This window comes from Lipomyces japonicus, assembly GCF_038497905.1.
Source record: "Lipomyces japonicus strain CBS 7319 unplaced genomic scaffold V1514scaffold_52, whole genome shotgun sequence".
NCBI lineage: Eukaryota > Fungi > Ascomycota > Lipomycetes > Lipomycetales > Lipomycetaceae > Lipomyces > Lipomyces japonicus.
In genome coordinates, this window is record NW_027117864.1 from 1 (window position 1) to 24,176 (window position 24,176).

A 24,176-nucleotide genomic window follows, 5' to 3' on the forward strand; every position below is an offset into this window, starting at 1 on the left:
GCTGAATAGACAACAAAGATAGCTAACAAAGAAAAATTTTACGGGAAAGAGTCTAAATTACATGAAGAAAATAGTTACGACATACCCTAAACCAGGTATAGTATGACATAAATTAAATAATCAATTAGTAATTATATTAGTCACGTGTAAATTGAAGAATAGATTATGAGCCATTTTAATTTTTAACGGAGCCTGTATTTACATATAGTACAGACAAGTTAATTGTTTTTAAAGAGACTTGCAAACAACAAGCGAGTTCATCATGCTTTGCCGGAAACGTAGCTTTGTCTTTAACTTCAAATTTTATAAATTATACGTCATATTTCAGCTTTTATTTATTTATTTTTTTTTTAATTTGTTAAAACCAATCCCAAACATGCCTTTTTTTTTTGAAATCCCAGACACAAGCGTTGTCCTAGTCATTTATTTACCAGTTCTTTCCCGACAGTCTTTCCGTGGCTTTCAAGCTCTCGACAGTACGGCCAACCATGGCGGGGCCAAGATCGGTCGAAACTTCGGCAAGGATTTTAGGGTCCTGCAATAGGGCAAAATATTAGCCATGCTAAAAAACAAAAAAAAAAAAAAAGAAAACTCTTTATATAAAAATATACATACGTTGTAATGCGTAACAGCCTGGACAATGGCTTTCGCACGCTTTTCAGGGTTGTGACCCAAAAAGATACCGGATCCGACAAAGACTCCGTCGCATCCAAGCTGCATGCAAAGAGCAGCATCGGCGGGAGTAGCAACACCACCACTATATATATATATATGTCAATAACTATTAAACCCATGTGACCAAATCTATGACTTACGCGGCAAAGTTGACAACGTTAAGTCTTCCCTTCTTGGCGACTTCCTTCAGAAGGTGGTAAGAAACACCGAGTTCCTTAGCGTAAACATAAAGTTCCTCATCGGCAAGACCTTGAGCCTTCTTAATTTCCTGGTTAATGGTACGGATGTGCTTAACAGCCTCGGTAACATCACCGGTACCGGCTTCTCCCTTGGTGCGAACTAAACGTGATATCATGAGTACAGCAAATTCAGACGTTGTGAAGCAGTACATACTCATCGCGGCTCCTTCAGAGATACGACGAAGCGCTTCGCCAAGGTTTCTAGCACCACAAACAAAAGGAACTTTAAAGTTGTGCTTCGTGATATGGTACACTTGATCAGCAGCCGTCAGGACCTCTTTGAGATCATAGTTAGAAAAACAGGTGCAAATTCAAAGTCATACGTGAACGTGAATAAATTACCAGACTCGTCGACGTAATCGACGCCGAGGGCTTCAATAATTTGGGCTTCAACAAAGTGCCCAATGCGAACCTTAGCCATGACTAGCCGTAATTGTTAGCAAAATTTATTCCATCCGGATACCAAAACCGAATGATGGAGCATACCAGGAATAGAAACACTTTTTATACTATTAGTAAACTTTGCAACAACAACGATGCTTCAAAGTAAAAATATATCTACTCACGCTTCAATGATTTCCTTGATCAATTTAGGATCACTCATTCTAGCAACACCACCCTCGGCACGAATATCAGCAGGAACACGCTCGAGAGCCATAACGGCACAAGCACCAGCACGTTCAGCAATAATGGCCTGTTCAGCATTGACGACACTGGAAAGAAAGCGGTTAGCCAGTTTTCAATACGTCGTCGTCGTTTGACTTGATGATAAACTACTCACTCCATAATAACACCACCTATGACAATTTCAAGTGTTAGATCATGTTCACAAAGATAACACACGTTTGGTATTACCTTTGAGCATTTGGGCAAGGCCAGCCTTTAAGGTGAAGGACGATGAAGAAGCAGTCGCAGACTGGTCAACCGGAGGTCGTGGCGTTCCTGTGGATCTGGCACTAGCTCCATTTTCTGACATTTTTAATTCAGTTAAAAGTGGAATTTCAACAATAGATGAATTTTAAAGATGCGAATTCACAAAGAGTACAATATTGATATTATACTGCTGATATGCCTCGGTGGTAATAGTAGGCAAACTCAAAAAAAAAAAAAAAAAACAAATTCGAGAAGCGCGAAGCGGTCCTGACTTTGGCAAAATTTTCACATTCAAAAGTGGCTCAAAACCTGATTACGTTAAACAGAAAACCAAGTTGAGTCTGCCAAAGATATTAACTATTTAAATGTTTATTTGATATCCAACTAGAACCAATTACTACCATGTCTCTTTACTCAATGAAGATTTTTTTGGCATTATTTCATGGGCACGTGGCGAGCCGCACTTGACCCCATTGAATGACGATTAACGAATTAGCGATTATTTATCATGTCGTGTGGCGTCGAGTCAATTACAACATGCATTTATTGTACATGCGAAGAAGGCGTTTTCTTTCCTGTTATTTTGTTTCTGTCTATGGAATAATGACAATTGACAGACCCAATCAAGGAGTTACTATATATATTACCAGGGAAGTCTCAGCCTTCGTATATAAGACCTGTACATGTTTTACTAATTCGCTTGCCAATATAATGAAAATAACATATTCGATGAAACATACATGACAAGTAATAACCGCAAAGCCAGTCTCCAAGTAATTCTACAAACCTTTCCACCAGATCGTCTTGGCCACTGAAAACTCAGCAGATTCAATAATCTTGTCACTCGAAGTGCCAATCAAAACTTTATAAACATCAGCTTCGGATGTCCAAGCATCTTCGTTTTCATCATAGAACGACGTTGCCTCGTTCTGTTCTAGTTCAAACTCAACCAGTTTCGATTGACCTGGTTCAAGTGAAACTTTCTTGAACGCCTTGAGTTCCTTGCGAGGTCGGCTTACGGACGGATTCTGCTGCGCAACGTACAATTGAATAACTTCCTTGCCTGCGGGTCCGCTCACGTTGGCCACCGAAACGGATGCCTGGATCTTGCCATCCGCAACAGAAACTTTTAATCCGCTAACCGAAAACTGGCTGTAGGAAAGACCATGACCGAACGGGAACAAAACTTCCTTGTCAGTGGCCTCGTAGAATCGATATCCAATGTACACGTCTTCGCCATACAGCACTCGTCCGTTTTCATATTTGTAATTCAGGTATGCCGGATTATCTTGAACTCTCTTGGGGAACGACAACGAAAGCTTGCCAGACGGGTTCACGTCACCAAACAGTACGTCAGCAATACCATTGCCGGTTTCATTGCCACCATACCAAGCATGGACAATCGCGTTGGCATCATCAGCCCACGGCAATTCGACCGGAGTTCCGGATTGAACAACAACAACCGTGTTACGGTTTACAGCAAGGACTGCAGCCACGAGCTTGTCGGTGCCATCAGGAAGCTTCAAGTCATTTCTATCATAACCCTCAGACTCCCAATCAGAGTTGAGACCGATGGAAAGAACGACTTGATCAACTTGCTTGGCAATCTCAACCGCGCGTTGGACTTCGTCGTCCTTGTCGAAAAGTTTGGCATAACCGGCCTTAATGCCACCAACTGTAGCAAACGCTCCTTTTGATCTTAACTTTGAAGTCAACGCACTTCCATAATCAATCTTGATCTCATATTCTTTACCGGCCTCAAGTTCAATCTGTCCGGTTTCTTCTAAAGTACCATTTCCAAAGAATGCGTCTCCTTGTCGCTGCACGGTGGCATTATCAACAATCAACTTATTATCAACATAAAGTTTTGCAGTTCCGGCAACGGTGACACCAAACTCGTAGGTACCTGATTCTGTTGGGGTGAACAGAGAGACCAATTCGGCCCAAAAAGCTTGACCGGCATGAACATCAATATTAGGTGGTTGATAATCTACCAGAAACGCATCAACAGATGGCAACACTAACTCATCAATAGGTTGGCGAGTTGAAACCTCAGAACTTTCTGCAAACGCTGTAAACCGTACTCCTGGTTTTCCTTCAGGCGTCTTTGTAGACGATCCAAAAGGAGGGATATTTTTGAACGCATTAGTGCCAATGGTATATTTAAGTGGCTGGCTGACCTTGGCTTCAATGCCTTCAAAAGGAGTAACAGTATAGTAAGGACGCAAACTTGCTGATCCACCACCACTGTAGGTCGTAATCTTTGCGTTAGGACCAATAACAGCCGTGGTCTTGGTCTTGCTAAGAGGCAACACGTTATTATCATTTTTTAAAACCACAATAGAATCAGCAGTAATCTTTCTTAACAAAGTAGCCGTTTCCGGAGTATTTGCACCTTTCTCTTCAGCATTTCCAGAAATGCCGGTTTTAGCGGCATGATTGATTGCTTTCAAGATTGCGCGAACCCGCTCATCGAGCGTGGACTGTCTAATTTTGTTGGCACTTAATAACCTGTTAACCAACTGACCACGGAAATCAGTTGGACCAGGCATTTCAAGATCAAGGCCGGCATTGATGGCATCTGAAGTCGAATATGTTCCATACCTGAAAAAAAAAAAAAAAAAAAAATTCGGATATTAGCAATTTGTTTTTTTTATTGCAGTGCAAAAGGTCACGTACCAATCTGACATAATGAAGCCTTCCCATTTCCATTCATCCCGCAAAATATGTTTCAAAAAAAAAGGATTTTCACTGACGTGAATGCCATTGACCTTGTTATACGCGGTCATGATTGACAATGGCTTTGAATCCTTTATGGCGACCTGAAAAGATTTCAGATAAATTTCGCGCAAGGCTCGCTGAGAGATTATGCAATCGGAAGCAGTTCTGCGGTCTTCGTGATCGTTTCCAACAAAATGCTTCGCCGTCGCAATCACGTCAGTACTTTGAATACCATTGATGACAGCACCGGCACTGAGTCCGGCCAAAATTGGATCCTCTGAGAACGATTCGAAGCCACGACCACCGAGTGGTGATCGTTGCATGTTGATGGTAGGTCCAAGAATAACATGGGCACCTTTAGCCTTTGCCTCTTCACCCATTACCTTGCCCGCTTCAACCAGAAGATCATAATCCCACGTTGCAGCAAGACCGGTTCCGCACGGGAAGCAAGCAGCAGGAACACTGTCAAAGAACTTTGTACCACGAACACCGTTCGGTCCGTCCGTCAAACGAAGTGCAGGGATTCCAAGTCGCGGAATAGGAACCGTATGCCAAATGTCACTACCTATTGAGGCAATTGTAATTAATTATCGGAAATTGAGCGTTGCATTGCAATAAGAGACTTTATCTTACCGGCCAGCAGGCTAATTTTCTCATTAACCGTGAGCTCTTGGAGAACTTTTTCAACATCAATGGACGCCATCGTATAAAAACCACAGTACAGTAAACGTAGTCTTAAAACCAACTAAAAAAAAAGTGCGAAAGCAAGTCAGGTTCGTGAAGGCATATTTATAGATATTTATATCCGTCGGCAAATGTTCCGTCATTGATTGCGTTTCGCCCGCGCCGGGATGTCGGACCGTAATGCCGCTGGTACCATGCATTACTTAAGCATGCTAATAGTTTTATGTAGAACTTAGAACTTTTCGGGAAGCACGGAAGCATATCAATTTCTGAGAAGTGAGCACTGAGAACTAGATAAATATCCGTGAGTTCTTGTCTAAATTTAATAAATATAAAATAAATTATAATGAATTGTTGCCGACTTTCTGTACAACAGTCTACGACTTGTCCGAAAGCGGATAAGCCGCATGATATGGATTGTGGAGGTGGTGCCGAATAAAATCTTGATATGGATTTCTTTTTTTTAATGAAATGTCGCAGATAAGTTTTGATACTTGTCGCTATTTTGATTCTCTAGAATCACTTTCAACATGGGATGAGACGCAGGACAGTTTACAAAAATGCCGAGCTCCGTTGCGAACGCGACACCGGCACCCGGACCGGTCGTGCACTGCACGGCTGTTGCTGTGTCATGATTTCAAAGGCGGTTATTCTGACAGCGAAGACCGATCGTTTCAAGGCTATTTTCCACACGACTCCGGCATTGCGTACTGGGCTCGCGGGCTTTCATTGGTTGACACGTTTGTGTACTTCTCCCATAAACGGGTGGCCGTTCCCCCTGTGACGTGGACTACTGCATGTCACAAGGCTGGAACGAGATCATTGGGCACGATTTGTTTTGAGCATAACGATAGCGTGGCAGAGGCACGAATTATTTTAAAAGAAAATGAGCATGGCGGATATGTCTACGCAGACATGCTGGCTCGGGTCGCAGTTCATTATGGCTTCGATGGCTATCTGTTAAACATGGAAATAACGCTCGGCGACCGCAATGAAGCCTTGCAAATGCTTTTATTTGTCGAATATCTTAAATTTAAATTGCACAAAGTTATTGGCTCAACGGCACGAGTGATTTGGTATGATTCATTAACACTCGACAATAAACTTGAGTACCAAAATGCACTTAATTATAAAACATTACCATTTTTTAAATCATCTGATGGTCTTTTTACCAATTATTTTTGGAAAGACGAGCAAGTTTATAATGGAGTTAAGCTGGCAGGTAAATACTTTCGCCGAAACTTGTGGACCGGGCTGGATGTGTGGGGTAGAAACGTGAGTTATCCAGCAAAAGCAGAGATTGGAAAAGCTATGAGAAGAGTACAGTCGTCGCAAACAAGCTTTGCCTTGTTTGCACCTGCATGGTAAGCAATTTTTTTTTTTTATTTTTTTTTTGGTTTTTTTCTCTTCTTGATAACAAATTCTTGTAAAGGACATATGAAGAATTGGGCAGAGCAAATTTTGATGCCAATGATTTCGCATTTTGGTATAACAGTCCTGATCCTGCCAAGTTTCAGAATAATAGCATATCTGAATTTATTGAACCTCACCCGGCGCCAGTTTTGAATACCGTAAAATATAACCTGTTTTATACAAGTTTTAATACTGGACACGGCAGCTCATTTTTTGTCAACGGCAAGTTAGAATACTCCGATAACTGGGTGAGCCATGCATTACAGACCGCATTACCTACTTACCCGTATGCGTCTGACTCTCCAAGGAAACGAGAATATGAACATCGACTTTGTGATAACCGGGTTACGACAGCACCGGGTGGTAGTTTTAAGATTTTTTGGTCGCTAGATACGACACGCGTATTTTATGGTGGATCTAGTTTAAAACTTACTTCTGATCCATTTAATACTTCTCCATATGAAGCAATATTTACTTCTCGAAGGCCTGGCACGGCGTCATCTGACTCTTCTTTATCTTCTTCACCTGGAAGAGGTCTTGGCAAGAAGGTATCGTCCCTAAGCCTTAATGCTGCACTCAGGGTTCAAGCTACGCCTCTTTTTGCGCTTGATTTTGTAGTCGAGCCCGACAGCACGTTTATTTTTCTTGTCACGTTTCTGAAATGCGCCAAGGGTGATGTCCAAATACGATTAGGTGGCAGATGGATACTGGATGATTTGGAAAATGGTCCGGCTTCATGCTTTGATGAACATGCAACCCATAGTCATGAGAATTTTGAGGTTGATCTATCTGGATCGGTACTTGATTCATGGGTTCGCAAGTCGTTTAATTTGAAAACAGGCCACCCGCCATCGTCGTGTGACGCCAGGGCAAAACATGCGTTGCAAATCACGAATCTAGACATCGTGTGCAACGAAAACTTTTCCGGCACGATATACTTGGGAAGTTTGCTTTTATTTTTGAATAAGGATCGGTCCATGGCCATAAGTGCTCCTGGGCGCGTCAGTAATGTTACGGTCGAACCATGCAATCATGATTCCGGGCGACACATGATACGCTGGCGCAACGATGCTGAGGCCACGGAGTGGCTTGTGTTTATAAACGGCCAAATGGTGGGCGTGGCGACTAGTACCGGGTACGTGATTGCGGATAACGTTATGGATCGTGATAATAACCGGAATTTTGGGGTTCGAATCGATGCCGTTGGTTGTGCAGGTTCGATCGTGAAAGGTGTCGAACAGGCTTTTGTTTTAATTTGATAACGGAAAGGCTTGATCAAGCGTGATTTTGTTTTTGTGTTCCACGTTTTGGACATTATAGATTATTGTGTAACATTATTTTTTTTTTTTTGAAAATATTTCTCAGGAGAGTTGTATTTAAAAAATTAACAAAAAACAAACTGACTTTTAAATGTACGATAAACTCCAAAAACAAAATAAAATCAAAAAAGAGAAAAAAAAAATACCAAATATATATACCGAAAAAAAAAAAATTTCATTGCCCATTTTGAAACCAAAGGTGAACAATAAGCATGAAAAAACAAAGAAATCCCACTCCAACAACCAAAAAAAAATATAAAAGTAAGATTAATTAAAAATTAAAAAAAAAAAAAAGATATTGAAACAAAACGGTATGCCTAGTCAAGTTTCAATATCCTAGGAGCGTATAACTTAATCAATGTTGTATCCCTTTTCCCAAAAAGAAAATAATAATCGTAATAAAAAAAACTCATTTAAACAATAAGATAACTTTTTCTATTTGCCAACCCATCCTTAAATTTATACATTTGATATTGCCCCTCCCAAAAAAAAAAGACACTTGCTGATAGAATTGTGAAAAAAAAAAGTCCATAACTTGAGTTGAAAATTGTTTGCTAACATACTGGTTCCTGTGAAAAAAAAAAAAAAAAATTTTGGTCGATATCAATTCTGATCCTTTTGAAACCAAAAAAAAAGTTCAAAATAATAAAGGAAAAGAAGAAAAACATAAAAATGATGACCGCACGGAAACCCCCATAATATAACCATATAAAAAAAATAAGAAATTTCACAAAAGTAAATCACCAACTATAACGCCTAAACCAACCATTTCCTTTCCTTTTCCCATATAAAAACTCCTTCGCTTTAACCCCATAACGCCTATTGCCTTTGACCGTTTAAGACCAGGAATTTTGGGTTCCTTGGCCACGACGGTAACAGCCTCCGGTGAGGATGCCCGATTAAGATATCCACAAATCGGGATAGTCGTATACCGATCAGTCCAAATTTTGGAATTTGGTAGTGCTGACGAATTATCGGCCACGTCATTAAAATAAAAATACTTTTCAAAAATAGCATCAGATGGAGGATTTGTATGTGCGGAATGTGGAATTGGTAGACGAGAAATAGAACCTGATTGCTTGGGTAAAACTGAGGATGGTAAATGATGATGATGATGCTGCTGTTGTTGTTGCTGATGCTGATGCTGATGCTGATGCTGATGCTGATGCTGATGCTGCTGCTGATGCTGATGCTGATGCTGCTGCTGCTGTTGTTGTTGTTGTTGTTTTTGTTTTAATTGGCTCTCGTTCCAGTGACCCAAAATGGGGCCAACTGCCTGAATTTCTAAAACGGAGTTTGATAGCGTTTGGGTTGGTGCTGGTGCTTGAGCAGAGGCTGGTGAAACGTAACCAGCTGGACGCTTGGCAGCTACAGGACGAGGCGGGAAAACGTCATCGTCAGTCACATCGCCGTCGTTGTCGCCGTCACTGTCGCCGTCACTGTCACTATCACTGTTTAAGTCTTGCAAAATGGTTTGTGCAGAGATGGACACGGGAAACAACGCGTCAAATTCAGAAGAAGCAAGAGGAGGAGTAAGAAGGTTGAAAAAATCAGAAGTATCATCAGCAGAATCGGACTCTAAGCAAAAAAAAAATTAATAAGCCTGCCACTGGCATTTTTCAAGTAGCAACGGGATGAAAACAAGGTTGCAAACGTACCAAAGGAATCTTCAAACTCAGTGCGCAGACGTTTTGGACTGAATTCCAAGTCCGGAGTGGCAATGGAACTATCAGCCTCTGAATCGGCCGAGTCGATAACAATGAAACCATCAAAAGACACCTCTTCGTTGGAGGCCAGGCTCTCGTCGTAAGCTCGTTTAGACATGGTGAAGACTGTCGATAGGTTAGCAAGATGGCACAGAGCACAGTGAGCAATAATACTTGCCTAGGAGCAGATGACTATACAAAACAAACCACCAACCGAGACAAACGAATTGGGGCCTATATCTACAATTTGAGAAAGATGGACGGGAGGTTTAGTCCATACCTGGTGATTTGAGGGAGGAAAAAAAATTATTCGGTCATCGCAGTGGCTACTCATCGAATTTAAGTTTAGTGACCGGACGACTCGAAAGTCTAAACTTTACACGCATAAATGCAAACCCAAATTAATTCAACCTGATCAGAAAAACATGCTAAAAAAACAAATCAACTCGAAAGTTGTTTTGCCATTTTAGCAATAACAATCTTTTTATTTTATTTTATAATTTTTATTAACTATTCTATGAAATCATGTGCTCTTGCATGAGGAGCAGCGGCATTAGCGAATGTTCCTGGGCGCGTCACACTCTTCTTTCTCACTTGGCCTTTTTCTTTTTCAAAACGCGACTAAACCCGATCCTGGATTATTTTGGCGCCTCATCATCGCCGTTTTGATTCGCCACCCGGGAATAAATGAATGAAAAAAAAAATAAAAAAATTTAAAAAAATTTAAAAAAATTTAAAAAAATTTAAAAGAAAATAAGCCAACACAATGATTACAACTCATCAAGTTAAGTTGTTACCCTTTGAAAAGAAAAATTTAAATTTAATTTCCCTGTTTCTAAACATTCGAATATAGTAGTAGGTATCCAACTTTGGCTCTTAGCATGCCAAAGTGTGACGACTTGTCTAAAAGACATAATGATCATCCTGGATCTGCTGGTAGTATTAAACCAATGATATCAGTCTCCCCGATGCATGGTTGTCCAGTAGAGAGATTTTCACATTTACAAACAAAATGTTAAATAATGTTGAATGCACATTTTGAAGGGTACTACAATTTCTGTTTTGAATTTTAAACCTTTTTTTTAGTATATGCATTTTATTAGCCAGGATGCATGTTTTACACTGTACAATTAGTACCATTACTTCATCGCTTTGAATTATAATTGTATTCATTCCTCACGAATTGTGCAGAAATGACTAATGTGATCATTTAAAACATTTTGCCAATTAAATCATCCATCCACATTGCATGTTCTCTGTCTTCCCATAAGTAAGTGTAAGTGCCATATATTATATATTGAAAACTTATACTACCTCATACAAGTAGAAATGCCAAGAGGCCCATCCATTATATTTGGTGTCAGTCGCATTTTGTTATTTTGTTGCCGGTACCATTTTTTATTCGCACTCCCGTCGGCGATAAAAGCGCAATCGTATTGGTTGACCATTTTAAGTATTGTTGTCATGACAACCATTTTGGGACTGGAATAATATTCCTGCCACTACCTGTTTGACAATAACTATTATTGTAAACCGTTATATGCATATATATTGCATATATATTGCATTTATATTTCATTGTATTTACGTATTACACCAGTGGACAGTGGACAGGCTGACGTATTTGTATCTGACGTTTTAGGCAGACTGTGTAGAAAAGTCGTTGCCATTTTACCCAGGTAAAAATACGTTTGTTTACACGAATCTTGGGCAATGTAGCAAATCGCCGCCATCTAAACTTTTTATACACATATACCTACAAATCCAATCTACAACAACTAACTACACCCACTGTCCAAGCTCTTTTAAATTTAATCCAGTATTCAGTGAATCCAAAATGACCAACGCGTTTTCTCGTTTTGAATTTAATCCAGCCACATGGCGACGCAAACTGACAAGTCCTGTCTTCTCAGGAACATTAGTCGCGGCCAATGCTTGTCTTTTTACTTACCAAATCGCGCTCATCCTAACTCGTGCTACAAGCCTTAGTCCGGGGATTGTCTTACAGGATCATAATTTTAATGATGCCGCACTTGATAATCTGCCCGAAGCTGTTCGAAAGTGGGTGACTAAAGGGTATAATATAGATTGTTCGCATGACTAACCTGCTTGCCAGTTGCTTCCTATACATGACCAACACGGCTTCAAATGAAACTTTGGCCAGTTCTTTACATTCTTGTTTTTCACCCACGGATGCAACATCAAATGTTTCGTCAACTACAATGTCCGTCATATCTAATAGTTTGTTTTATTCCACTCTAGTCAGTGCTGCATTGTATTTGTACATCACAAAGTTCAATCATACATTCAGGCTGGGCAATACTAAAATACCTAAAGGCTCAGACTTGGGAACCCTGGATGAGGACCATGTTCGTGCCATTGCACTTGCATCATCTGCGGCTACCGCTGAACTTAGTCAAGCGCTTCTCAACCAGCTTCAGCAGGGCCTTTCGTCGAACAGTCGGGAGATTGAATATCTCAAAGCAAAAATCTTTGACGTGGCCCAAAACGCAAAATCTGATTCTCGAAATTTACAAGGACGACTTAATCGTGGCGGAGATGTCAGACGTGAACTAGAAAAGTTAAAGGAAGCGCTTGGCAGACTATGGCACTGCATTTATCAAACCTCACAACAACAGATGGGTTCTCAGTTTGACGGTCAATCGTTTGTCAATCAAGTGGTTGCAAATCAGCCATCAATAGACGCAAATTCACCATCAAAGTGTATTCTAACCATCGATGGCATGAAGTTTGACTTGACAACTGAATATGGCAGGAACGAATGGAATGATTATTTGCAGTCACGCCATTCGGGAACTCGCTCGGATGGTATCCGAACTCCGCTTAGAAACGTGTCAGAATCTGATCGAAATATCGGTGAAGCTATACAGCAAGGTAAAGAAAATGCTTCAACGTTAGGTTTGGTTCAAACAGAAGCACCGGCACATTTGAATGCAATTAAATCACAAGGCCAGCAATTACCTGCTCATAAGCTTACAACCGACACTACTAAACCGGAACTGTCTGTGAATACCACGATCGAATCATTAAATGACGCGCCACGTCAAGCCGAACCTAAAACTCCAAATACTGCAAGCGCTCATGATATCTCTACCGTGATTTCCACTGCGCAAATCAAGCTCAGTTCACCGGTTCAAGCAAATGTTTTGAAACCTAGTTTATCACCCTCACCACTTATAATTTCAGAAAATGCAAAGTCACAGAATTCAAATGTACAGACAACCGAGAACAAAGAGGTCAAGCGTGTGAGTGTGAAATCCGTTTCAGTTAAGAATGACGGTGTACCCAACACGAATTTGTCGGCACCAGTGGCATCTCAGTCGCCGTACTTAAAAAAGGGATCTTATTCAATTCCCAAATGGACACAGAATTCCAACATATCTAGTCGTAATGTTCAACAAAAGCGACATAATACCCCAGCAGTCGCGAGCAATGATAAGTCAGCCAACGTTAATTTGAATCAAAGTGCAAAGCCTAATTCACCTCGCAAATCCTGGGGAGATAGTCCTCTACCACAACCAATCGATGGGGCGTCATAAAAAATTTAGTAGCAGTGCTGAACGAACATTACAAAATTAAGCCTCAATTTTTTTGTATTTTTAAAAGTGCAGAATGACTTTCTGTGCACGATATCCATCTTATTTAGTGTATTATTAATAGTACCTTGTTACCACTATTTTTTTTTATTAAAGCTTAAGCATGTCATTATTGAAGTAAAATATGAATTAGTTAAAAAATTAATAAATTTGCGTTTCTTATTTTTAATAATGACCAATTTGAAGTCGTTGCATGACAAAAATGATCATTTTACGTTATCGCAGTACTTGCCCTAACCACGTTTATCAATATGATTATAATTTAGTTAAGGTTTTGACTGGGTCATGATTATATAAAAATCCCAATCCCGAACAATAACATTGTACTGCTTCACATCAAGGCCACCAGGGTTTATTATTACACATATTCTTTTAAACAAGCTAAAGCTTTAATGTCAAGTCTTGATAGTTATAATTTAAACTCGGCCCGGCCGAAGTTGCGGCGATCCAGTACAGCATCGAGTAGGCGACTAACCCACTTGAGACGGGCCATGACCATTCCGGATCATATGGAGGAAGAGCTGGAATTGTCTGTCGTTGATACAAATTTTGTGCCGGCTGAACATATTTTTGAAGAAGAAAATTCGATTGACCGCAGCGCAACCGAACCTGTCAATGAGTCTGCTTTTGAAGGCACGGCTGAGCCGGTTAAGACCACGGCGGAGGCTCAACAAAGACCGGGCCTGGCAAGGAAGATTACTGCCGGATTAAAGATCGACCGCAAGCACGGTTTTTTTTCGCCAAAGCTGAAGGACAAGCGCAAAGATATTTTTAAAAAATTAACAATTTCTGTTATTTTGATGGCCACAATGATTATGGGCATTTTATCAATTTATTGGGGGAGTTATTATAAAAGAGAGGAGCATCTTCGAAAGTGAGTTTTAATTTTTTTTTATTGGTTCAAGTCTTGCCTTGTTAGCTAACTCGACTGCTATAAGTGCGTTTGTGTGGATCGTTAACGTGGACAATGATGCAAACTCACTAGTCGGACCGAGTTTTATTCAGGTTGCTCATGCATTCAGTAATCAATCTAATACTATTCAAGTGAGGGAGGTCAATCCAGAACTTTATAATAATGACTATGATACAATTGTGCATGAGGTTGTTGAGGAAAGAGCATGGGGTGCTTATTTCATTTTTGGAAACGCGACCACGAACCTTGTAAACGCATTATCGTCGCCTGCGCAATTTGCAAAATCATATGATGGAAACAACGCCATATCGTTTATCTATCCCCAGGCTAGAGATCAACTAGCGTATGTATATATTCAGGCCTGGGCTACTGCTCTTAATACCGCATTTGTGGAAAAGTTTTCGGCTGTGACAATTGAACAAGTTGCTCAGAGTTATAACTTTTCCGCAATTGCTGCTGCATCTCCAAATGTGTTGGCACTACCGGCTGGTGTTGCGCTGGATAACGTGAGACCGTTTGACAATCCGACTGCAACTGCGCCCACGCAAGTTGGCCTGATTTATTTAATTATCATTTCATTTTTCCAGTTTAATTTTTTCCAACCATTGCATATGTTGATTGCACCGATGCTTAGACGCACGCATTATATTTTATATCGAATCGTGACATCTTGGATTGCTTATTTTTTTTTGTCACTGTTTTTTTCACTCATCTCACTTGCATTTCAGATTGACTTTAGCAAGAAGTTTGGCCACGGTGGCTTTGTCGTGTACTGGATGCTCAATTGGCTGGGCATGATTGCTGTTGGCGGGGCTTGTGAGAACATGGCATTGATTGCGTTCGCCACGTTCCCTCCGATCATTTCGTTCTGCCTGATCTTTATGGTTATCACTAACGTGTCCACGTCATTTTTCCCAATCACGCTTCAAGCCAAGATATATAGATATGGATACGCATTCCCGATTCATAACTTGGCAGAGGCAATGAGAACGACATTGTTCAACACGAAAAACTACATGGGCCGGAACGTGGGAGTGTGCTTGGCGTGGATCGCACTAAATTTGTTGCTTCTTCCGTACTGCGTAAATTTTTTTAACAAGCAAATGACGAAAAAGAAAATGCAACAGATTAAGGAGGCCGAAAAAGCAGCTGCCGAGGCTGAGGCTGCAATCGAACAAGGAAACCGAAAAGAGAGCGCGTGAAATCGGACAACTGGCTTGTTTGTCATGCGATTTTTGGATAAGTAACTACTAGTAGATATCATATCATAATTTAAATAATCAACTTGGTCATGCCTCGTATTCTGTACGATATGCACATGAATGTATGGATTGCGAGTGCGTCGGATGCGCCGACTCGCATTTCTCGCACGGGCCCTTTTTGCAAGCCATGGAACCATGCAACTATACAACTATACAACAATACAACAATACAATCAAAATTAAAGTGCATAGTTTTTTTTTTCTATTTAGTTTGCAGGAAAAAAGATTTAGCAAGCTTTGACGGTTTAAGTGAAATATTTACAATTACTCAATTAGGCCCTTACTGGAAATAAAACTGCGCCGCACTTTACAATGGCCACTATGATGACCATTTCAGGTTAGCCTTGCACTCATAATTACATTACATTACGATTGATAAATAAATATAAGGCCCATCAGGCCCCATTTGGATCAGGGGGTTGTTTTTTTTTTTGGAAAATCCGTGATTGTGGGCCAGCTCGAGATTTGGCAAAAAACTGGTTGCTGCCAAATTTCATTTGTTTATTCGGCATATCATTCAAAAGCATTCAAAAGCAGCATGCCCCGAAGAGACGGCGGCAATGGTTCAGATGCGAATAGGTTAGTAGTTCAAGGTCGATCGAATTGAGCATGCAAAACTAATTCACTTACACTCTCTTGTCTTTTTTTTTTATTTTTTAAAATAGTGAAGAACGCGGATTACTAGACCTTGGTAATGAGACCGATTCAGAATCACAGCCTGATGATGCTGAATCTTTTGAGACCAATCCTGAGTCGACACTTTTGCGTGTCAAGAAACTATGGAGAACGCCATCCGTAAGTCATTCTTGATCTGCGAGGCTTCACTTGGTCTCAATGGTTTATGAAATGCTAAGGTTGTTCAAATACTATAGGTTTATTTATTTTTGCCGGCAATGTTCGTACTGTCAACTCAACAAGGAGCGTATGTTGTTTAAATTTAATCACGTTTCTAGTCAAGTTAACAATTAGAATTTAGAATAATTTCTCCAGCTTTAAATATTTTTCTTGAATTGATCTGCAGAGCACATTACGCAGCCGAAGATATAATAAACAATGACCTGGTTATAAATTGTCAATCCGCAATTGTGCATTCCAAAGTTGCACGATTTAATATGTGGCTTGGGTTTATTCAATCTTCTTTGGCTGCCATCGTGTCGCCAAGGTTAGGATCATTGTCTGATCGGATTGGTCGAAAGCCTATACTGCTCCTTTTTCTTGCTAGTCAAGCTGTATGTTTTTTTTTAAAAAAAAACAGAAAATTTTTAGGTTGTTTCATCTAACAACGATTTTTAGGTTTCTTCCATTGTGATTATAATAGCAGCCGAATCCCATAGCGTTGATGCATATAAATGGCTTTTTGTTAGTTCGATTGTTGACGGCCTGACTGGTTCTATTCAAACCATTCTTTTGATTTCGCATGCTTATACGGCCGACTGTACGAACGCGGCCAACCGAGCACGCGGGTTTGGCCTGATCAGGGCATGCTTTTTTGCTGGCATCACAATAGGCCCGGCCATTGGTGGATTTGTAATTGAACGAACCAGCAAGATATTATTAATATTTTATGTCAATTTAGTGGTATTAGCCGGAATTGTGTTATACATTTTTGTAATCTTGCCTGAGTCATTACCAGCTCATAGGCGGCACGAGGTTCGTCAGGAAGTACTACCGTCTTTGACGGACCGGGCTGGACCACCGTTGTCATTCAAGCAAAACTTGTCCAAGTTTAATTTTTTCAAGCCGTTACGTGTTCTTTGGCCATCAGATGGCACTCGATTCATTATTAAAAAAAACATTGTTCTGCTTGCTGGTGTTGATGCCATAATTATGGGTGTGGCCATGGGCACCGCGTTAACCGTGCTGCTGTACGCTGAATTCAAGTTTGGTTGGACAACGGTCCAGACTGGATATTTTATATCGTTTGCCAGTATTTTTCGAGTATTGTCCATGCTGGTTGTTTTGCCTGGCGTGACCTGGCTTTATAAACGTCGGCAAGGTCATGTGCATAGCGAGGTCGGGCCTGCAGATTCTGAACTTTTCTTGATCAGGTTTGGATTATTATTAGAAATGAGTACTTACGTAAGTTTGGGATTCGCATGGAACGGAATTTTGTTTGCGTTTGGTGGCGTGTTTGGTTCGATAGGCAGTGTTGCATCACCGGCATTAGAATCTGCTCTTACAAAACATGTGCCAAAGGAAAGCACGGGAGCGATCTTGGGAGCCGCGTCGTTACTTCAATCGCTAATGACCATAGTTGCGCCGTTAATCTTTTCAAATATTTATTCACTCACTGTTGGATCATTTCCCGAAGCAATCTTTATCGCGTTGTTTGCCATAATGACTATCGCGTTTTTGGCAACACTATTTATCAGAGGCAATATTCATGGAAGCTTGTATGACCCTGATGATGATCAATTGAATTCAGACGAACCAAACCAAAGCCATTATCGGGACGATCCCGGTGATGAGGTTGTAGAATTGCTCAGTGAGGATTAAGATGATTGATTGGTTGATCGGTTGATATAATGAACTGGATAGAGAATGCTTATAGTTTTGTTATTAGTTTAGCTTGCATTAATGGCATCTTTGGGTGGGTGTTTTTATTGTTTTTTTAAAGTTGGAATTAAAGTAATCATGAAAATTATGTTTGAAAGCAAAAAGTACAAATTAATAATTAGGGCTATCGTGTGGATATACTAACCCACCAATTTTGCGAATGCGATCCAATAATCGCAAGACAAAGATGGACTCACTAAGTGGCATGGTTGAATCTTCTTTTTTGCCTTGCGCAAGATCGATCGCGACCGCGTCAGCCTCGTAATAAAACCCCCATCCGGGATGTGAAAATTCAAAAACTTGAGATTGTCCATTATTTTTGGTAATGGTCAGTCGTTCCGGTTCTGAAGTTAAATTACCACTTAAAGTAATTGTTCCTTCTGTTCCCTCAATCTTCATAAACGTGTGATCTGATTTCGTGCCCACCGTGGCAACGGTCAAGATTGCTTGCCTGCCAACCGGATACGTCAAAACAACTGACGAGATGACGTCGACACCTTCGACCAAGGTTTGCGCGGCCGAGATTTCGGGCACGACGCTGTGATCTCCAATCCGGTTGTCCAATACAACTTTGGCAAGCGTGACGGTGTAAACGCCGAGATCTAATAACGCGCCGGCACCGAGTGACAAGTTTTTGTACCGTGAGGTCGCGGGCAAGTTGATAACGTCAAGCTTGAGGGCAAAATCAACAAACACTCGTGCCACATGACCGATCGCGTTTTCGTCATGAACTAGCGATTGAAGTTTTTTAACCAGCGGGAAAAACCTGGTCCACATGGCTTGCAGCCAAGTTAACATCTTCATGCCACAGGTCTGTTGTTCATCAACAAAATTGAGTAATCCTCACCTTCCATCAAAAAAACGTCATTGTCCCTGGCTGCTTCGGCAAGCTCAATGGCTTCGCGGGCGTTAATGGTAAATGCCTTCTCGCAAACCACGTTTTTCCCAAGACGGATAAAGTCCAACACTTGTTTTTTGTGTAGGCCATGTGGCGTGCCTACGTACACGACATCCACGTCGGCATCACCGGCAGCTTCCACGTATGAACCATAAACCCTGGCGTTCTCGTTCGGACACACTTCTTTGGCAAATTGATCTGCTTTTTCTAATGAAGAAGCACCAATTGCCACGACACGATGTTTTGCCTTTGCGTCAGGCCTGCTGAGAAGAATGTCACTGATAAATCGTTTGGAAATAACCCCCGCGCCTGTTTATCATGATAACGGAATTAATACGCCGTAATTCTTCGAAATTTGCAATCACGCAAGGTGCAACATTCACCTATAATTGCCCATTTTGCAACAGGTAGTGAATCGGTCATGTTGTTCACAATCGTCAAAAATAAAAAAAAATAAAAAATACGTAGATTGAGTATAGTTGCTTAACCGAATGGTATCGTTCATGTAATGTTTCAAAGTGGGGTTGCCGATTACATAATTTGTACCTTTGGCTTAGTTAGTATGACCAACCGGTAAGTGGTCGCATGCAAATAATCGTCATGAGCATTTGCAAAACTTCTCCGCGGCCGCAATCATCTTGCAAGCTATTCTTGTCTAGAATTTCAAGTGCCAACGATTGCCAGTTTTCAGCTTTGACTGCCCACAAGTGAGCGTAAATGAGCAAGGCTGCGTGGGCGCAGGTTTCCGTCATGGCATTACGTGCATGCACGTCAGCCACGGTCAGGTCGTGGTCGTTTGTTGGCATGCCGTGCCATTTCTTGCCCAGCTCGTTGCATTTTTCAATTTGTTCGCAAATGAGCGATCGCAAGGCCAGGTCCGGATTGTCTGCATGGGACCATGAAATGTAATCTAGCAAGCCAGATACGAACCCGGTCAGGTACGACACGTTTGTCAGCGCGGATGAGTACGTCGCATCTGGCAAATGAAGGTCCAGGATGTCATAAAAAATTGACGCATAGTCTTGACTGTCCAGATCTTTGATGCATGTCAGATCCGGCGCTGACGAAAATTCTTTGTGGCTGCTGCGTATACCCATGTTCCCGGTAAGTTCAGGCGTGTTTGTTCTGCACGAACGATGATCAATTTGAACTTGATCCGGATTCGCTTTTTTTTTTTTTTTTTTTCAAAAGGGCTTTTTAAAATAAAAACCTGAAGTGATTCTGTGTGATACATTGAGTGTGTACAAGGTAGTTGCTTAGTGGGAATCAGGTGCTTGAGTTTCAGATCAGCAAGCATATTTGATACTACGTCGGGATTCAAAATGGTTTTTTTTGTTGTTGTTGTTGTTATTTGTATAACAAATGAGGTTCATGATGCTACAATGTGGTTTGGGCGTAACTAGTAATCGGCTGCCGTGTTGCTGCATATAGCGCATTGGCGTTTAAAATCCAAGCAAAAAGATTGAGTGACCATAGTTACTATGTTAAGCATGGCCATATAAAAATCCACTCACGTTTTTGCCTTGTTTAACATGCCGTTGTTGTGTTGTGGTTTTGGAAATGGCAAGGGGCCGAAACCAGTTATTGTTTGTTTTTCAATCACGTAAATGCGTAACTTTGATTGCTTCATTTTATTTTATTTATTTATTTATTTTTTTTCCCACAAATTTGCAAGATCGGAAAAATGGATGCGTCTGGTAGTTATTACGATCCTGAGTATTTTATTTTGCAATATGAGAATGATCATGATGATGATCATGATGATGATGCAACGTATGAAACTGACAATCACGCAAACGTCAACGTTCCGTATCAATCGCTGCGCCATGTGCTGCCCCCGTTACAGGTCTGTCAACGCGAGGCTAGCATCGCCGGCAGGAGCAGCAGCAGCAGCAGCAGCAGCAGCTGCTGTGAAAGTAGTAGTATTGTTGGCAAGAACAGTGTTAGTTTTCAAACCAATCTTGACGTTTTTAATCATACAGCAATAAACAAACAGCAGGATAACGACCATGATAGACTTGATCCTGTTCCATTATGGGCAATATTTCAGGGCCAACAATCACCAGGTTTACGTGCGGTGCCAAAGATTCATGATTTGGATACCGGCTTGTATTTGGATGAAGAAGATCATGAGCAGTCAAGCTATTGTTTGGTCAATCGTGATAACCAACGTTTGACTGAAACCGTACTTGCCCCAAGTGATGTCAAGAAGAATTTTTTTGGCAATAAACTCGATCTGTTTGCGCCAGAACATGATCAACCTACCAAAAGGTTTAAATTAGAATTTACGCAAGCTTTCTCAACCCGGCCCAGGACCACGTCGTCATCGTTTGCGGACGACGAAAAAGAGAACGTGCATCCGCAACGCGACAACAATAACAACAACACGTTCCCGATTCGGCGCAGAAAGATCCGTCTCGGCCGTGGTCCTCAATTTTTATCTCCAAACAAGTTAAATGGTGATGGCGGTGGACTAAAAGAAAAAAATTTTAATTTAAACACGGAATCATCAAAAAAAATTGACGTGTGTGTGGATCAGTGTCAAGACCGGGTTAAGAATAATCATCTCACGACAACTCCTCGCCGGCTGTCAGGCGCGTGGAGAACCGGAATCGTGGAAAGGAGTGCGCAAAAAATTATTGAACAGAGTCGTGTTATTACAGACGATCGCAAACGTCGTCATGAACGTCAACATGGCTTAAATCAGCGTGTCGATTCAAGTTTTACGATCATGAAGCAATGGTATTATGAAAATTATGATTTGATTATTGCAATCGGATGCTTTAGTGTTGGCATTGGCATTTTTTTTGTCGCGGTTTGTTCGTGGATTGATGATTTGAATCGAGACGTCATTGGGTTAAGGACCTTAATATTTGAGTATAGTTACTTATTTCAAAACAAAAAAAAAAGCCAATTGCGCGGGCCTGGGCCTGTTTAACGTTCATTCGATATGCTAATTGTTTTAGGTATGCCAGTTTGTCCGAGTCGTATCAAAACACGTTACAGACCTTGGTGGGCTTGCCAATCTCGTCAATATTTTCAATATTCGGTTTGCAAAATGACAATACCAATCTTCATATATTTATTCTTATAGATTTATACGTATGGGGTCTAATCGGCGCGTTTATTGGAATCCCGCTCATGGGTTTGTCAATTTTGGGATTAATTATTTTATCAGGAGTTATTATTCTTGGAATTTTAAATATCCAATACCTTGTTCTTAGTTTTGTGGTTGAATGGACAATCAAATTAACACTCAAAGATCTCGACCGAGGGTGGAATGTAATCGGCGTGATTGACGGCACCGACGCTAAGCTTTATGCAGGGTTTTAAAAAAAAAAAAAAAAAATATTTTTAAATTTGCAACTACATTGTTTGAATCATATAATTTTTCACATTTGCTAGGGACTGTTGAGATAAATTATTCATTATTCTAATAATAAAGAATTAAAATATATTTTTCTCGCAATTGCAAGATATACATTAGTTAACCAAAGCACGTTTTTTTACAAACACCTATAAAAACACCATTACATACTCTACATCAAAAACCAACCAAAAAAATAAAATAAAAAACCATTTCCCCCCAATTTTAAACCATTATTGATTCCATTGATTGTCTTTTGATAGGTGCGTCCAGGCTGACAAGACCAGGCCTGTCATGCTCGTTGCAATTGTGAGGTAACGCATCTTGAAGATTGTGATAAGCCACGACCGTGCTGGTGATGTCCGCCAATGAGGACTCGACCGGGCACTCTTGTTGCGCATGCGATCGCGAGCAAGACTCGCCATCCGAAATCGACGATTCGACTTGCGATCCGGTTGGCACTGACAAAGACGGCAAACAATGAAGGCGGCCAGTCATGCGGCCATGCCATCTGAGCCACAACGGCCTGATGGCCGGCACGGACGCGGTCGTGATTGCGATCGAGCATTCGATAACGGACCACATGGGCAAGTTCGAACCATGCCAGGTTTGATCGGCGGCGTTAAAAAATTGATAAACATAATACAACCGCACGACGGACGCGATCGCGGCCACGGACCCGATCGAAAACAGTACGCACAGGTTAATCTTTTTGCGCAACGGCACGCGAACCTTGTGCACGATCGGGATGGGCAGAATAAGAATGAAAAAATCAGAAAAGATGTTGATTGAAGATTGAACGAAATACAAGACTTCGAAATTGCCACAATTGTCATGACTAGTAACGTTCCACTGGTCCTGCGGCGGATCGCAAACAAGGGTCATGCCGAGCATGAACGCAAGACAATGCAACGACACAAACACCATGAACGATCGCGTGACGCAAAGAAATGCAGGCGAAGGTGAGATGTGAGTGTAGAAAATTAAAATAGACATTTTGACCAGGAACAACGTAATGACGTATAACATTGCCATTGCATATCCAAACTATATTATCAACCGGTCAGCGGTACTGGTACAGAAGCGCTAACTAAAAAAAATGACTTACTCTCAACCGTCCGTTTAAGGTATCCGGACGAGCATCCCATTGATGCACGGTAGAATCATACCGAAATCCAACCAGGGACGTGATTATTAGTGCCAAAAAAAAGATAAACCCGGCAACCATGAAATAATCATCCAGGCCAAAATTATGTAAAATTTGACGTCGAGAATATACTCTAATTATTAGTAAAAAAAAAAAAATTCTCATGAGAACAATACCGAAGCGTTATTGCAATCAAGGCGAGGATTGTGAAACTGATAAATACTCCAAGCAGAATCGGCCACCTTGACTCCATTTTTTTTTTTTTTTTTTTGCAAATGCTCCTCCTCTGCGGCAAATTTAAAATAGTTTGTTAAACCAATTTTGTTAAACACAATACCCGATTATTTCATAATAATACGATATGGTGTAATAATAAAGAACTAGGCAAATGGATGACAATGACTGAACATGCATTCAAGAATATGCTGCCACCCCCCCCGGTACCTTAACCTGTGCAATTGAACTTTGCAAAAAAATTCCTAACGTTGTTTTATGAGGTTCATGTAATTTTCGTGATGTAACCACTGCAGTAACGGTTGTGTGACAAGGCAACGTCTATATTGAAATAATTCCAAACTTTCGTTATGTAATTCTGGCACTTGGCATTGTTGCACTACCACAAAGTTATAGACCACTGTTGCTAATAAAACAACAAACCTTTTGAGTTTTACCGGACATGAATGATTAAAACATATCTATAACCGTACAATACTTATATTGCTGCAAATAGTACCTCATCAAGTTGCTGGTTTTAAACTTTCTGGGGTTGCTCAATAAAAAAAGAAA

The 24,176-nt window shown here is 40.8% G+C and overlaps 10 protein-coding genes across 10 annotated transcripts; 5 read left to right on the forward strand and 5 right to left on the reverse strand.

Moving 5' to 3' along the window:
- Nucleotides 1-140: 140 nt before the first annotated feature.
- Nucleotides 141-2,189, reverse strand: V1514DRAFT_298327 (SOR/SNZ family-domain-containing protein). Its single transcript, XM_066925482.1, has 9 exons — nucleotides 1,770-2,189; nucleotides 1,696-1,711; nucleotides 1,481-1,627; nucleotides 1,401-1,414; nucleotides 1,257-1,337; nucleotides 1,069-1,191; nucleotides 816-1,014; nucleotides 616-757; nucleotides 141-535 (listed from the first exon to the last, which is right to left on the reverse strand). Exons 1-9 carry the CDS (start codon nucleotides 1,888-1,890, stop codon nucleotides 428-430), a joined length of 951 nt encoding a protein of 316 aa, XP_066781346.1. The 5' UTR covers nucleotides 1,891-2,189; the 3' UTR covers nucleotides 141-427.
- A 2-nt stretch (nucleotides 2,190-2,191) lies between these two features.
- V1514DRAFT_336669 (glycoside hydrolase superfamily) lies at nucleotides 2,192-5,292 on the reverse strand. Its single transcript, XM_066928573.1, has 3 exons — nucleotides 5,142-5,292; nucleotides 4,467-5,073; nucleotides 2,192-4,391 (listed from the first exon to the last, which is right to left on the reverse strand). Exons 1-3 carry the CDS (start codon nucleotides 5,209-5,211, stop codon nucleotides 2,567-2,569), a joined length of 2,502 nt encoding a protein of 833 aa, XP_066781347.1. The 5' UTR covers nucleotides 5,212-5,292; the 3' UTR covers nucleotides 2,192-2,566.
- Nucleotides 5,293-5,441: 149 nt separating this feature from the next.
- Nucleotides 5,442-8,047, forward strand: V1514DRAFT_336675 (glycosyl hydrolase family 85-domain-containing protein). The gene is made up of 3 exons (XM_066928574.1): nucleotides 5,442-5,496; nucleotides 5,569-6,556; nucleotides 6,625-8,047. The coding sequence occupies exons 2-3, from the start codon at nucleotides 5,664-5,666 to the stop codon at nucleotides 7,862-7,864; spliced, it is 2,133 nt and encodes a 710-aa protein (XP_066781348.1). The 5' UTR covers nucleotides 5,442-5,496; nucleotides 5,569-5,663; the 3' UTR covers nucleotides 7,865-8,047.
- Nucleotides 8,048-8,651: 604 nt separating this feature from the next.
- V1514DRAFT_322047 (uncharacterized protein) lies at nucleotides 8,652-9,748 on the reverse strand (the record flags this gene model as incomplete). The annotated part of the gene is made up of 2 exons (XM_066926090.1): nucleotides 8,652-9,502; nucleotides 9,583-9,748. The coding sequence occupies 2 exons, from the start codon at nucleotides 9,746-9,748 to the stop codon at nucleotides 8,652-8,654; spliced, it is 1,017 nt and encodes a 338-aa protein (XP_066781349.1).
- A 1,598-nt stretch (nucleotides 9,749-11,346) lies between these two features.
- On the forward strand, nucleotides 11,347-13,365 carry V1514DRAFT_336685 (uncharacterized protein). The gene has a single exon (XM_066928575.1). It carries the CDS (start codon nucleotides 11,727-11,729, stop codon nucleotides 13,188-13,190), a length of 1,464 nt encoding a protein of 487 aa, XP_066781350.1. The 5' UTR covers nucleotides 11,347-11,726; the 3' UTR covers nucleotides 13,191-13,365.
- Nucleotides 13,366-13,756: 391 nt separating this feature from the next.
- V1514DRAFT_285232 (uncharacterized protein) lies at nucleotides 13,757-15,362 on the forward strand (the record flags this gene model as incomplete). Its single annotated transcript, XM_066925165.1, has 2 exons — nucleotides 13,757-14,121; nucleotides 14,186-15,362. The coding sequence occupies 2 exons, from the start codon at nucleotides 13,757-13,759 to the stop codon at nucleotides 15,360-15,362; spliced, it is 1,542 nt and encodes a 513-aa protein (XP_066781351.1).
- Nucleotides 15,363-15,672: 310 nt separating this feature from the next.
- On the forward strand, nucleotides 15,673-18,004 carry V1514DRAFT_179108 (major facilitator superfamily domain-containing protein). The gene is made up of 5 exons (XM_066924591.1): nucleotides 15,673-16,001; nucleotides 16,093-16,217; nucleotides 16,295-16,344; nucleotides 16,399-16,651; nucleotides 16,716-18,004. The coding sequence occupies exons 1-5, from the start codon at nucleotides 15,983-15,985 to the stop codon at nucleotides 17,916-17,918; spliced, it is 1,650 nt and encodes a 549-aa protein (XP_066781352.1). The 5' UTR covers nucleotides 15,673-15,982; the 3' UTR covers nucleotides 17,919-18,004.
- A 34-nt stretch (nucleotides 18,005-18,038) lies between these two features.
- Nucleotides 18,039-19,452, reverse strand: V1514DRAFT_336698 (dimeric dihydrodiol dehydrogenase). Its single transcript, XM_066928576.1, has 3 exons — nucleotides 19,260-19,452; nucleotides 18,826-19,185; nucleotides 18,039-18,757 (listed from the first exon to the last, which is right to left on the reverse strand). The coding sequence occupies exons 1-3, from the start codon at nucleotides 19,297-19,299 to the stop codon at nucleotides 18,090-18,092; spliced, it is 1,068 nt and encodes a 355-aa protein (XP_066781353.1). The 5' UTR covers nucleotides 19,300-19,452; the 3' UTR covers nucleotides 18,039-18,089.
- Nucleotides 19,453-20,560: 1,108 nt separating this feature from the next.
- V1514DRAFT_322052 (uncharacterized protein) lies at nucleotides 20,561-22,209 on the forward strand (the record flags this gene model as incomplete). The annotated part of the gene is made up of 2 exons (XM_066926091.1): nucleotides 20,561-21,753; nucleotides 21,843-22,209. 2 exons carry the CDS (start codon nucleotides 20,561-20,563, stop codon nucleotides 22,207-22,209), a joined length of 1,560 nt encoding a protein of 519 aa, XP_066781354.1.
- Nucleotides 22,142-24,142, reverse strand: V1514DRAFT_179085 (uncharacterized protein). The gene is made up of 3 exons (XM_066924590.1): nucleotides 23,567-24,142; nucleotides 23,352-23,523; nucleotides 22,142-23,290 (listed from the first exon to the last, which is right to left on the reverse strand). The coding sequence occupies exons 1-3, from the start codon at nucleotides 23,641-23,643 to the stop codon at nucleotides 22,469-22,471; spliced, it is 1,071 nt and encodes a 356-aa protein (XP_066781355.1). The 5' UTR covers nucleotides 23,644-24,142; the 3' UTR covers nucleotides 22,142-22,468.
- Between the last annotated feature and the right edge of the window lie 34 nt (nucleotides 24,143-24,176).